The sequence below is a fragment of the Geotrypetes seraphini genome, chromosome 17 (genome assembly GCF_902459505.1).
Source record: "Geotrypetes seraphini chromosome 17, aGeoSer1.1, whole genome shotgun sequence".
Taxonomy (NCBI): Eukaryota; Metazoa; Chordata; class Amphibia; order Gymnophiona; family Dermophiidae; genus Geotrypetes; species Geotrypetes seraphini.
In genome coordinates, this window is record NC_047100.1 from 7,317,029 (window position 1) to 7,332,329 (window position 15,301).

Sequence of the window (15,301 nt, forward strand, 5' to 3'; positions counted from 1 at the left end):
AAAAACCTCGAAGTCTTCTGCTGGAAACGGTTTGTACTACCAGAAACTAGGGTTAAACGGAGCGAACTACTGAAATTCTAAGATGAAATGACCCTTTCAGAAGAACTGGCCATCCTGCACATTTCGTCCCCCAAAACAGATAGCCTCAGCAGATCCAACCTTTTCAGATTTTTTTTTTAAATTAAAGTTTAGAAACTAGATTTTAATCATGGTTACACTGATCGTTGCAGGAAAAGGCCATCGCACAAATTTATAACTCATACTTTGGCATCTCTTCATGACAACGAATTCCAAATATCGATGCTTACTACCCATTCCTATGGCCATTTTAGAAAACAATTGAAGACCTATCTTTTTTCTAAGTATTTGATTGTTTAATGAATCATCTTATTTCATGTAACATGTTTACTTTTATAAACTTTTTGTAAACCGCGTTGAACTTCTGGTTACGCGGTCAATAAGCACAATGTTATGTTATGAAACTGTTATCTAGATATATGACTCATTTAAATACTGTTTAAGGATCCTTATGTATAGAAAGAAAACAGCAAGATGGACTGGTTGCTTCTCTTTAGAGGCTAGCACGGGGTAAAAATGTTGGGGTATTTTAGCAAAGGGGTGTGGCTAAAAACATTCACGAATATGACTCTTGTGCAACACAACCCAAGGTTTATGAATATTCAAAAATAAATTTTCACAAAAAGCATTTAAAACTCAATGTCAGGAAACGCAAAAAAAAAAAAAAAAGCTTCTTGTAGGTAGGGGCTAGGACTACATAAAGCTTACCATGATTTAGGAGCAGTTATCAATGTGGACTACAGTTAAGACGTTATTTTATTATTTTTTTAACCATTAACTCGTGCTAGGTTAGCACATTTTATGCAATGAGATCTAGTTACGAATAACTCAGATTAATAGCCCAGGTTGATAACTTCCCTCCTTCATAGCACAAATCATGGTCCTTTTTTCTCAGCATCTAAGCCAGCATCATCCCTTGATCCCAGTGGATGCCGACGCATGTGTATGATATTTATTTATTATTTATTTATTTATTTATATACCACATATATCCTAAGTGGTTTACATTCAGGTACTTCATATTTCCCTATCCGTCCCAGTGGGATCAAACTTTTATCTAGTGAATTAAGTGACTTGCCCAGGGTCAGAAGGAGCAGTGAGGGATTTGAACCCACCTCAGGGTTCTGAGGTTGTGGCTCTAACCAGAGGGTTTGCTGAGCAACTGAATCCTTCAATTTCATGTCAACATAAAACGTGAGCTCATGAATCCAAAATGAAATCTCAACACTGTTTACAAGAAAGTAGGATTTTAAATTTTAAGAGGCCGATCAATATTCATAAAAACCTAAGCGATTCATCGCAGCCTTGTGCCTTAAAAAAAAATCATCAGCTGTTCTATGTATATTATGATGACCATTTTATTTGCAAAATGGCCAAAGTTATGCAATCTAAAAAAAAAGATTGTTTAGGGGCAAACTAAGGGCGACAAAAACCGTATAGGTCCAGAGGCGATATTCAGCTGCTGAAGTGCCAAAAAGTAAAAGCAGGTGTAGCTATGGACTTCCAATGCTGTCATTTATATGGAGAGTGACCCTGAAAATTAAAGGCCTCTTTTGCAAAGGCGCGCTAAACGTTTTAGCGCGGATTTAGCCCACACTAAATCAACACGTGCGCTAACCGCTAACGTGACCCTACACTAACACGTACGCATTAGTGTTTAGCATGCAATATTTACCGCGCGCTAAAAATCATAACGCACCTTTGTAAAAGAGGGGGCAAGTGTAACTTTAAACCTAGAAATTATACAAGAAAAGTGAAATGCTAGCTGTGCGGCTGAATCGAGAGCTAAACATAAAAAAAAAATAAAGGGGGTCTTTTACTAAGAAGCGCAAACTGATTTCACGCACCCTGAATGCTAAGGCGCCTTACTGTTTAGTGCACATTAAATCGGTTTGTGTGCCTTAGTAAAAGGACCCCAAATTGTACGACCGATATTCACTTATTTGACTTCTCCAATACTGCTTTTTCTTATCATCAATTTCATCCAAATTTATGGGGGATTCTTTTTCCCTAGTTTTGCTTTTTAGGAACCCGCTTTAATACTTTATGAATAAATTCCAAGAGCAAATTCCTCTTTGGAAACAGGTAAGAACGTGAAGTTGGAAAGGAAATTATATATTTCAGCTTACAAAGGTTAAACAAACAGATCAGTCATCACTGCTGCTTGAACAAGTTAAGTTTACCGTATAGGTAGAGCATGTGCTTCCTTCAAGTGATTCAGCAGAATGCATGCCCCACATCCACCCACCCATTTGAGCTCGCAAACCGAGTCGAGCTTCCTTAGGTTGACGACCCGGTATATAAAGTTAAGCTTTAGTTTAGTTTAAGTCCTTCAGCGTGTTCACCAGGGTAGAGCTGCCATTTTTTAAGGGGTTTTTTTTTTGTATTTTTTTAAATAAAGCTTACTACTGTTGTAGAAGCAAAGGAGAAAGCCATTCAGGACCGGGGTGATAAACCAGGAAAAAGTGTAAGTATATTAAGGGTGGGACAAACAAAAAAAAGCCTTTCCACTTACCTAAGGCCAAAAAGGAGTAGCTTTGTACTAAAAGGGTGCAGTAGTGCTCGAAAACCAAACATTTTGATGATTACTGGAGTCTTTTCAAACTGATAGTTAATGCTTTATTACTAACGCACTAAATCATGAAAATCTTACACCATGCCCCACAGATTAGTGCTTTCATTTTAATCCTTTCAGATTTTATTTTTTTCTGGTCAGTCTTTATAGTAGGAAAAGGCATTTTGTGGTTTCCAGAGGGACCAAGCCAAAATCACATGGTGGTTGACACATGCACCCCCCCCCTCCCCATATCCCACTCCAAATGCTAAAAGAATATTTTGTGGCCAAAGTGTAAGCAGAGGTCCAACCGATCCCTGTCAGAGTGAGAGTTTTTCCATTTTGACTCCACGATCCTAGTAGCCCATGATTTCTACAGCATGGATGGAACGGGCTGGCATGAAGGCTCAAAAAGTCACATTTTTAGCCCTCTTTTTTTTCTTCTGAAACTCAACACTGGGTTCTTCTGCGTTGTAACAGCACCCAGTCAGGACAAATTGTAGAAGTGAACGTGATGAAGTTTAGCACGTCCCCCTATCTCCTTACCATGGATGCCATTTTTAAATGAGCACCAAATTCAGCAGGGAACTTATGCGTTTTCCTTCGATAAGGGAGAAACTACAAGCTGGAAATACACCCAGGCTGCAGAGGAACAGTGTCAGCAGAGATGATAAAGAAAATGTCCACAACAGGAGGAGTAATGTGAACAAGGTGCTCGTGTGCTCGGAAAGGCAAAGTCAGTCTTTTCCCTTTCGCTGCAAAAAGTCTTCTGACCTGCGACTTGGTTTGCTAGGCCTGAAACTCCTGAAGTCACAAAGTGATGCAGAGGGATTAAAAAAACAAAACACCAACCTAGGAACAGACAAAAAGTTGAAACCGTCCACATTTCTATGTACAACCGCCAGACAAGAGTCAATCCTGATGCAAGCAAACGAGAGCTCTTTAAGAGTGTATTCTCAGCACCATTCTCTTCAATCCACTTCTTCCATGTTACTGTAAGGTGGATCACTGCAGTCTGTGGGATGGGGGAATAGATCTGAGACTGCCTCTGCTGTAAGCTGGGGTGCTCCTTCTGGGTCTAACTCTGATCCAAATGGCATTTGACCAACTCCCTACAAACAGATAAAATCGTCATTTTAACAAGTTTTATAAAATGATTTCTGCATTTTATACACTTGGATGCATGTTATCAAGAAAAATAAAGCCAACATCTACTGCCATTAACAATAGGATTCCAGAGCTAACGTAAAGTTGGTGAATTTCACTATGTAACAACATTTTTTGTTGTTGTTGTTGTTTCTTAATTGCCTATGCCACAAAAGTATAGAAAATGATTATCATTCCCCTCAAGCTTTGCTTTTGTGTCCAAGACATTGATATTTTGAAATTTACCTTTTTTGTAGAAAATTCCAGATCGATTCCAAGCTGAGTAAACTTAAAGGCTCTTTTACTAAGGCATCCAGAGGCTGCAAACATCCAGCAGATGCATTTAGCTATGTATATGACCAATTTATCCCAAGGCGAGGGAAAAAGTACTCCATAAAGCATATACTAAAATGTGTGATGCCTATAAGGCATATTTTGGTAAGTCTGTCGGGGATCACGACAAACCTTGGATACCTCATTTCACATACGAGCAGTGCCAAAAAACTCTGCAAGGTAACAATTGTTTCTCACGAGGATGGCAGAAGTTTCTGCTATAAAGTTTCTCTGAATGTTTAAAAAAATATTTAAAGTTTAAAATTTTCAATGCTATTTGAAAATATATCATATGGGAAATACGTTGTGAGAATCTCATACACCTTAATCATAGGTGAAATAAATTTATTGTTTTCATTACCACAATTTCATTTTGTTCTTCTACAGGATGGAACAGAGGGGAAAAGAGAGCCATGAAGTTTGCCAATCCAAGAATTTGGCAGGAACCCACTGACTGATCAAGCGACTGCTACTTCTACATGGTGGACCCTTCCAAATGTCGAACTAGCAAGCAAGCATCTGCAATCACATATCTGAACATTCCTTCATCCACGTTGCCCTGAGCTCCCCATATCCACTCCCCCAGAGCAGCTGTCTTCAGAAGAGAGCAACAAGTCAAAAAGAGAGGGAGACGTTACAGTTCCAGATTACAGTATTAGTGGTGCAGTTGATGAGAGAAATCCATTTTATTCAAACCAAAAAGACCTCAATGACTTTATCAGAGATCTTAGTCTCACCAAGTCCAATGCTGAGCTTTTGATGTCTAGGCTCAAGCAGTGGAACTTGTTAGATGAAAGTGTGCCAATCAAAGATCAGAGGAAGCATCACCAAGCGTTTTCCACCTTCTTCACCCATCAAGATGGGCGCTGCTTCTGCCATAATGTGACCGTCTGTTTGAGGCAATTAGAATCACCTATATAACCCAAAAGAGTGGTGTTTCTTCATTGAAAGCTCATCCAGGGGCATCAAAGCCTTGCTGCTCTATAACGAAAACAAGTACCCCATCTCTTCCACTGGCTTACTCAGTGCACCCCAAAGAGGATTACAACTGCATCAAGACTTTACTAGGTGCCCTGAAATAGGATGAGTATGGCTAGGAAGTCATCAAAGACTTCAAAATGGTGGCATTCCTAATTGGGCTCTAAGGCAGTTTTACCAAGTTTCCCTGCTATATATTTGGGACAGCAGGGACACAAAGGCGCACTACCAAAGGCGGGACTGGACACAGAGGACAGAGTTCTCTGTGGGGAGAAACAATGTCAAGTGGGAACCACTGATGGACCTCTGGAAAGTTCTGATGCCACCACTGCATATCAAATTGGGCCTAATGAAACAATATGTCAGAGCTCTAGATAAGGAATTGGCAGCCTTCAAGACATCTTCCAAAGGTCAAAGCTGGTGTCTTCATGAGACCACAGATAAAGAAGATCCTGGAGTGAAATGAATTTCCCAAAAAGCTAACTAGGAAGGGGAAAGTGACTTAGAACAGCTTTGTCGCAGTGGTTCAGGGCTTTCTGTGCAATCACAAGGCTGAAAACTACGTGGAGAATTACAATAAAATGGGCTATAGGATGTCTCTCAAAGTCCAAGTCCTTGATGCTCATCTTGAAACATTCAGTGAGAACATGGAAGCTTACTTAGAGGAACAAGGTGAGCGCTTCCACCAGGATATACTGGACTTTGAACGCCGCTGCCAAGCACAATATAATAAGAATAGGAGATTCGTGAAAGTGACTTACAGTTTAATAGCAAATCTTGTAAAGCTACTCACTTCTATATCTTCTGTGGTCATCTTTGTATACCTTCAATATAAATACATGTTAATTGTGATTTATATGCTGCTTTTATGACTTTATAAGAATGAAAAGATGAAAATTTGTTGTTTCATATTTTAAACAGATAAATTGCAAAATTTGACTTTCCTGGTCACAAAAGCAAAGTTTTACAGAAATAACATTTTCTATCCTTTTTAGGCATGAGCAATTAGGAAATGACACTTCCTGCCCAGGAACAAAAACTGTGTTACATAGTGTATTATTCCTACATATCACTGTGTAGCTGTTGCCTTGTAATGGCCTTGAAAGAACTTTTGTTACTAGTCACAAGTACATAGTCACAGGTTCGACACACAATGGCTGGAAGACAAATCAGTTGCAGAAGTGGGCAAGAACAAAAAAGGTCAGGAATAAATAATGCAAACTTTGTTACATCTCCCAGCAATCGGATATCATTTTTCTTAACTCTTTAATTGGCAGATGGTAAAACGGCCGCTTTGCGTAACGCGATGCAGATCCCCCATAAGAGCCATAGAAGACGTTGCTTCTGAGGGTTAAACATTTTAAAAATTGTTTATGGTTTATTGGGTTTCATGCACTACCTTTTATAGGCAGCATTAAAGTGGTGTACAAAACTCAAAGTGTTGCGTGTCCAGCCTTTCCTTAAATTGTGGTGGTTTTTTTTTTTTAAAGAAAACAATTTTGTCAAAGTAGAATTCACTGATAGCAGCCCAAAGTGCACTAGATAAGTGTGTGTGTGTGTGTGGGGGGGGAGTATTTCTCCTCCAACAGCCTATAATGGGAAATAATTATGTAAGAAAGATATTTTTCTAAAATCTACACTAAAGATTTTACTGGTAATTCTGACAACCTTCAATTTCATCATCTCAATATAATAGACTGCAAACTTTGATAAAAAAATAAACTTATATAATGAAGGGAATTCCCAATAAACAGAACAGTTTTGAGATCAAAACATGGACAAAAGAGTAGAAATTTCTGAACAAATTATTTTTTTATTAATAACTTTAAAATAGTACACATATCAAAGAATTGTACTAGATGGCAAGGGTAAACTTTCCAGCGTCAAGGAAATGCCACTATTAGCAGGCCTACTTTTATCCTCTCTCTCTAAAGACAGCCACAGAATCGCAAGAACTAGAAATGAACGAGGCAAACCAAGAGAACGAGCAGGTTCAGCCTGTCTTCTAGTTACTGTGGACTGTCACCATATGCTTTTGAAACTTGCAGCCCGATACGACAGTTTGCAGCATCCAGCAACGCTGAAAACCGCCCTCTTTATAACGAGGAAAACCTGAAGTAACTCACACTGGAAAGTTTCCCTTTACAAAAAGAAAAGCTGCCTTTCAAGCACAATAATTCATAATTCTTTGGGCTCAAATATAACTTCTAGTTTAAATATTATAAAGAACATTTGAAAAGAAAAGCTTTACAAATATATATGTTTCACTAACCTGTCATTGAAACTTAAAATAGATGCCATAGATATCTAGCTGCAAATATACAGATTTTACAATTTTATTTAGTAGATTTAAAAATATAAAACACTTTTGCAAAAGCCAACCGTACTAATGCCCCGAGTATTTCTTCTCTCTTGAGGAGAAGACTTAACCATCGGAAAACTCTGCACAGACTAAATGCCAAACGCCAGTCTGAGCAAAGTTGGATCCCGATTTACCCTCTCTACTACCTACTCATGATATAATAGCCAGCTAGGAGTAATGTAAGAAAATAACATTAAATAAGATATTTGACAAACTGGCTGTAGATATTTTACCTTCATTCGTCATTCTAACAGCTTTTCACAACTCAACGTCAAACCTGGATGCCATTGTCCCTGTTCATTACCATCTGTCACCCTTTCCCATGCACACTCCTAGTAGGCAAAGAAAATACGCAACTGTCCAAAAGTGCACTCAGACGGTGTGAAATGGGCACCAACGTTTCAGTTACATGTCATGCATTACTTTTGTAGTTAAGGTAAATGGAACCTTCTTCATGGAAAGGTGGGAAAACATCGAAACTAGAAAACTAGTCAGCTTTTCTACTAATGATCAAGTGCTTGCGGTAAGTCAAGAGGTTGCAGGAACCTTTGATTTAAAAGATGACGCACACAAGCAAATTTGTGCTTAAGAGACCCTATGTCGAAAAGTTGTGCGTTAGCAACGGCAACAGCGAAAAGATACAGGAAACCGATGAGCAGAGCTGGAAGCCAGGAGCAGACATGGTTACAGCTAAGAAGAGGACAGGCTCCACAAAGAGCTTTCTTAAAAATCCAATTTTGGCTATTACTGGATAGCACTTAGTTATTCAGTAATAATTTATAAAGGGGCCTTTAAATCTGCACCATTCTTTTTTTTAAAGGAAGCTTAAATAAAGCGTATTCCCTTTAATAGATGTGCTTAATTCGATGTTTCACTTTACGTGACCTCTGGTATTTAAGAGCCTCAGTTTTCAGTTACAGGCGCACAATCTTATGATGTACGGTGTTGTCAGACACCATCAACAAAGTCAAAACTAGAAGTCCTGTTTTGAAGAAAATAAAAATGCCCTTTTATTGCACCCGCTACCAGAAGTCCCTGGAAGAGAAGGCTCCTTGTTTAACTCGAGCTGGTAGATGAAGAACTGCTTACACTGTGATCCCAAATCTCACATTCGGCTACTTCTCAATCCAAGAAACAGTGAGTTTCTGTATTTCCACGTTTGATTTCCCGTATCATTTTGAATCATCTGTTTCTCAGCTCTAGGAGACATTGTGATTGTGAATCAAAGGCTCCTGAAGCAGGCCGAAACACGTGGTGTCGAACCACCGCACAAAACTATGATTTGTTGAATAAAATTGCACGCCATTGTTGTCTGTTGGTTTATATTTCAAATAAAGCCAAAAAACAAGAAGGAGTGGAAGAATTAACTGTCACTATATTCCACTGAAATAATAACTTCACTCGCTCACAGGCAAAATAATTTTTTAATGGAGGAAAAAGCCTCAGGTTTAGAGAGAGCCAAACAATCAGCTCTACTTCACAGGTATAAAAAAAACCTCTGGAACGCTAAATAAATTGTAAACTTAAGGCGATGCAACCATGTGAGCACCAAAACACCCCTCTCCGTGGACCCGCGTATCATGGCAAAACTGCCACTTCTTCAGGGCAATATGTGTGCGGCGGTGTAGTGCTAGTTAGTTCTTGCATGTGGCACTATTGCTTCCCTCAGCTCTATTTCACAGACTAATTGACTGAGGGAAGCAACAACGCCGCACACTTATGGCCCCATTGCCCTGAAGAAGTGGCAGTTTCGCCATGAAACGTGGGTCCACGTAGAGGGGTGTTTTGTGTAGGAGATGCTCACATCGCCTTAAGTTTACAATTTATTTAGCGTTCTAGAGGGTTCTTTTATGCCTGTGAAGTAGAGCCGATTGTTTGGCTCTCTTTGAACCCGAGGCTTTGTCCTCCAATAAAAAAATTCTTTTGCCTGTGAGCAGTGCCTCGAGTGCAGTTGTCAGTGTAATAGTGACATTTCAAATACATTCATTTCCCTACTAAGGTTATCCCAAACTGGACATGGCAACGACTTGTACATAGGCTTTGACCATTGTCTAGCCACACTGATGGGCACTCGAGAGAACATCCAACAAGATCACCCTGACTGTCTCTTCTGTTTGGAGCACATTGATAGTATGTCATTCCCCATCAGGTACTGCTCTTTTGGATTTCTGCATCCTAAATGCACAGCTACACTTTTTGCACTGCTGCCAAGCACTTGAACTCTCCTCAAGCTAAGGAAGCCGAGGTTTAAATCCTGCTGACACCCCTTCTGATCTTTGTTGCCTCTGGTATAAACATGGAGATCAATGTTATCAAGAGTTCAAACAAAAAACCTGAACTCGCCAATGCAGTATGCAAATATTATGTAAATGCATTATAATTTTTTAATGTGAGTAGAGAATGATACGGGGGACACATTTTCCCCATCCCGGCGAGTCCTTTTTCTGCAAACTCTGTCTTCATCTGCACAAGCCTCAAACACTTTAAAATCATAAGTGTTCGAGGCTTGTGTGGTTAAGGCTGAGCTTACAGGAATGGGGCAGAGACAGAGATAACGACAAAACTCATGGGGACGGGACAGGGAAGCATTTCTAAATGCGAGTTAACTTTAAACTGACCTTTGACCAGGCATTAAAAAAAAAATAAAAAAAATATATATATATATATATATATAATATATTAGTGTATTCTTCCTACATTTTCCTTTATATATAAATGAGTTACATAGTTTAGCCCACAAAAACTTCAGTTACAATTTTGTGCACTTTTTTTGCAACTAAGAACGTAACGCTCTATGGACTGAAAATAACTGCTTTGAACTACCCATGAAAAGGCATGAGCTAAATCTAAACTTTAAAAGTTTAGCACAAAAGCTTTCTAGATCATGTTTCATGAGAAGTGTCCTTGTTGCAGGTCTTCATATCATTTGCAGAAAAGACAAGCTATTCTTATTAAAGTTCTAATGTATAAGACTAGTGCGTATTTGTATGGTTCACGGCATGAAGTGAAGAAGGGTACCCTAAAAGAACCTTTACTGTGTTACTGAGTGGTGTTGCTTTCTAATAAGTTACTAGGATTTACATTAGGGTTAAAAAATAAATATATATACCGCCTATCAAGGTTATCTAAGCGGTTTTACAATCAGGTACTCATGCATTTTTCTCTATCTGTCTCGGTGGGCTCACAATCTATCTAATGTACCTGGGGCTATGGAGGACTGCAACTTGCCCAAGGTCACAAAGGAGAAGCGTGGGTTTGAACCCACAACTCATTATACCAGCAACTAGGTGTCTCTGTTGGTTCCAATACATTTGCAGTAGGGTTGAAAATCTACAACATCATTTAACACCTATTTTGATGGTGATGTAGTGGTCTATACTTCAAAATGCATTTGTTTGTCACTGTGGTCAGTTAAGGGAAGGTGGAATATCCAATTTTAATAAACTAATCTATGTGTCCCTTTAATTTATTTGATATCCCCAGCAGGAGCTCAGTTATAGTTATCTGAAATCCTACTGCCAGGGCCAAAGTGTCCATGAGCTGGCTTGAAGGTGGGGTTCACCCAGCTGAATCTAAGGCTTCATATTCCCTTGTGGCTGTGAACTTTATCCACATCTAGGCTCTGGAACAGGAGAAGGGTCAAAGAATGAAACTGGCTCCTTCAGTGCAATAGGAAAAAGAGCAAGATGGACTACTGGCAATACAGTTTTAAATGATACTTAATGACACGGTGGCTTGCTCCTTTGTTATGGTATGATTGCAAATAGCAAGTGACATCATGCATAACCCATGTCCATAACACTACAGCACCAAACCCATGTCTTAAAAATACATCCTCAACAGTTAAGTCACAGCCAGCACATTGAATTATGGCTAATTTTAAATTTCTCTACCTTAATGTGAGCTTCAAGAGATCTAAGACTACTAAGGGATATTTGTCACAGCTGATAATGCCTTTCGACAAACACCATGTCCTGAAAAGGCTGTGCTGGGGTTCCACCTTCAGGTATCCTCCATTATCTTCTGTCCCCTCACTTTTTACCTCTTTAGGGACTGGTACATGAGTGGATAGAAAATGTTCAGAAAGAGTGCAACAATTGCAGCCACAGTGCCAAAGACGAAATAGTGAACGTGGCCTTCGTCCGAATACTCAAAAAAGTGTTCTTCCGGAGGGTCTTTTGTGGACAGAGCAGAAAGTTGCCGGGTGGTGTGCGGAATCCGCCTCTGTGCTGGCAGCTGCTGTACGAGGATGTCATCTTCCGCTTCAAGCTCCTGCCAGATCAGAGAAGCCTGCGATGTGTGGAAACCTGGGTCAGCACTTGGGGAGAACAGAGTGCAGTACATAGCTCCCAAAACCCTCCCAAAACTTTTTCACAGCGCACTAACGCTTGACATTGGCAGTATAATTGCTTCTATGACACACCATTAAGGTCATATGCCCTCTCTGAAATACAAGAGATCGACCCCTGGCATTATTACCAAGCATGTAACAACAACTACCTTATCCCAGAAAGAATGCAGCAGAATAGCTGGAACTGTGTCAGACCAGCTGGTTAAAACTGCCCGCAAATTACAGAGGCAAAGGCAAACATATTTATAGGGCTAAGACGTAGATAATTCTTTTTCCTATGGTTTATAAGCCCCTTCACATAAGGGAAGAGAAACGTTATCTGTGCCTACTGCAGCATAAAAATACCATCCAACATGCTTAATTTGATAAGGGGAGTAATACAGTGATCCAAAGGTTGAATGGCAGCTCCCTGCTCCATTAGGCTGAGCTTCAAGCACATGCTGGGACATGAGGGCAAATTTGTCCCCATCCCTATGGGATCTCTCGCTATTCCTGTCTTGTCCCTCTGCTGCACAAGGCTCGAACGCTTATGATTTTAAAATGTTGGAGGCTTGTGCAGATGAGGGCAGAGCTTGCAGGGATGGGGCAGGGCCACGACGGGGAATGGAGATCGATGCCGCGGAGACAGGGACAAATCTGTCCCCATGTCATTCTCTAGGATTAGTGTTTAATGTGTACTGGCTAGAGATGCGACACACTTAAAATGGAAGAAAACTATTTCCCCCCACTCTGTGGATCTCCACCGTCAACAGTATTTGATAAAAGTTCTACAATCTCTCACCTCCCGTTGAACACACACACTTCCGTTTTCTAGCACCTTTAAGTCTGGTTAAAGCACGCTAGTATGTTGAACAGTGGCTCACTAGAAACTTTTCTTTGAAGCCATTTATTCAAGCAGCCAGTCTAAGTGTGTTCTTTTTTTATGGGCAGTAAGGGCTCCCCTTCTAACTTTCATGAGGTTTAAACAAACTCTACCTGATTTATGAGAACTGACACTGGCCAGCAGCAGTGGGTTCAGTTTCACCTGTGCAGTGGTTCAGGTAAGAAGCTATGAACCGAACTGAACTGAACTGGGAGGACTTTCTTAGAGATCAGACTCCACAGGTGACCCTTGAGGGGAGGAATGCTGGCCTAGTGCCTAACCCTCAGGAAGCCTCGCTCTTAAGAGAGTTGTAGAGGCTCAGCATTAAAGATAGTTTTCACAGTTAGGCAATAGTGTAGCCTTTCGAGTCTCTGTTAGGGTTTTATACAAAACTGTTTTAGTCTAGATCAGCATTTTAGGGCACAAAGAGCTTAAATTTATAGGCAGATCAGACATGATGCCCCCAGGAGGTATGCTGTCTGCCTGGTGCCAAAATCCAAGATGTTACAGAGAGATTGCCAAGACTCATCAAGCCTGATGACTACTATCTGATGCTGCTCATCCACGGTGGCACTAATGATACTGCCAGGTATCTCTGCGAACGTATCAAAAGTGACTTTGTGGCTCTGGGAGAGAAGGTGAAGCAGTCAGGTGCACAGGTGGTATTCTCATCCATACTCCTTGTCGAGGGTAAGGGCCAGGTCAGAGAAGCACGCTGCGGGAGCCATTCAGGAAGCCTTAACCTTTTTAGCCTTTCCTCATATCAGAAGGTTTAAGCAGAATAGAAGTTTTTAAATGAATAAAGTTCCATCCTCTATCATTTTGGTTGCTCTTCTTTGATTTTGCTGTATCTTTTTCAAAGATATGGTGACTGAGCACAATATTCAACGATACAGAAGCATTATAATATTCTAGATCTTATTTACCATCCTTTGCCTGATAATTCCTAGCATCCTGTTTGCCTTTTTGGCCAGTGCCGCACACCGGGTGGATGGTTTTAGTATATTTTCTACAATGACACCTAGATCTTTATCTTGGGTATTGACCCCTAAGGTGGACACTAGCATAAGGTAATTATGATTTGGATTTTTCTTCCTGATGTGTATCATTTTGCATTTGCCCACACTAAATTTCATCTGCCATTTGGACGCCCAGTCTTCCAATTTCCTAAGGTCTGCCTGTAATTGTTTATAATCAACATGCATTTTAACAAATTTGAAGAGTTTAGTGTCATCGTCATTTCAATTTCTAGATCATTTATAAATAAGTTAAATAGCACCGGTCTTAGTACACATCCCTGTGGCACTCCACTATTTACCCTCCTCCAATGAGAAGAATGGCCATTTAACCCTACCCTCTGTTTTCTGTCCAATAACCAATTCCTAATCCACAACACAACATTGCCTCCTATCCCATGACTTTATAATTTTCTTGCGAGTCTCTCTTGAGAAACTTTGTCAAAAGCTTTCTGAAAATCTAAATACACTATATTGACCGGCTTACCTTTATCCACGTTTATTCACACCTTCAAAGAAATGAAGCAAACTGGTGAGGCACTTTAAAGTCCACACTGACTTCTGGCGTGCCTATTTGTGAGCATTTACACGCAAGCACATTGGCTCTGAAGTGCAAGAGAAAGAGGATGGCTTGGCTCTCGAGTTAGCACCTTTTTCTCTCCATCAGACTTCTGGTGCAAAAGCCTTGATTCACCTTTGTCCCAAGTTTATTTAAGTCTTACTATCTCACACCAGAGGTCATAAACCTTCTGGGTGGATTACATTCTCAAATCCAAGATTGTTACACGAGACTACTATATAAAATAAAATATAAAATGAAACATTTCTATTTATTTCCGTATGCGTCAGAAAAAAGAAATGTTTTAAATCTGGTTTTAAACTTATCAAGTGTTCCTATTAGTTGGCGTGTTAATGGTGTAGAATTTCAAAGTTGCGGACCCATTATAGGAAAAGAATCTGCCCTAATATGTTCATGAACTATTTCTCAATCAGATGGAACTATTAAGACGTTTTGGGTTTATTGATCTAAGTATAAAATTCAAGAAACTCTGAAGCAGAGGACTCAAAGACTGCATTTGGGATGCAACTAAGGCAAACTGCACGCCAGTTAGAATGAAATGGCAAAGCAAGTATTCAATTACTACCCTCACTGGCTGACGTTGTCAAAGGTAATCTTACATTAGCCTTCAGTTTAAAAATCAGGTATGCTTGTACTGCACAATCATTTCCTGCACCATGTTTCAATATACATCCTGTATAATGGATTGTATTTCACCATCAGTAATCAAGTACTAGCTGGATTACCCTTAATAGAGCCAGGGAACATCAGATAATTATATTACCACTGTTAATTGTACTGAATTTGTATAGACTAACTGCTCGAGAATATAAATAGTAGAGTACAGTGCCCCCCTTCCCACTAAACTGATAGTTTCCAGTGCACAAAAACAGCCAACAGGAAGAAAAAGAACACAATTGGCCAAAGAGCTTAAAGTAAGAGTAGATTCCATATCACCCTATGTTAAAGCCTCGCTCGGCAACCCAGCAGAACTTGGCTATACCACCTAGAAAGGATCAAAGTTTGCAGACGGGAAGAGAAAAGATTTTTTCATGTAGTGGT

At 39.9% G+C, this 15,301-nt stretch overlaps 1 protein-coding gene across 2 annotated transcripts in view; it reads right to left on the reverse strand.

Moving 5' to 3' along the window:
• Positions 1-2,422: 2,422 nt before the first annotated feature.
• The window catches only part of USP19 (ubiquitin specific peptidase 19), a 75,378-nt gene continuing 62,499 nt past the window's right edge, over positions 2,423-15,301 (reverse strand). For both annotated transcript variants that reach the window (XM_033926712.1, XM_033926711.1), the window contains exon 26: positions 2,423-3,744. In XM_033926712.1, coding sequence (XP_033782603.1) covers positions 3,604-3,744 — 141 coding nt within the window. In that variant the 3' untranslated portion in view covers positions 2,423-3,603. The remainder of the gene's footprint in view (positions 3,745-15,301) is intronic.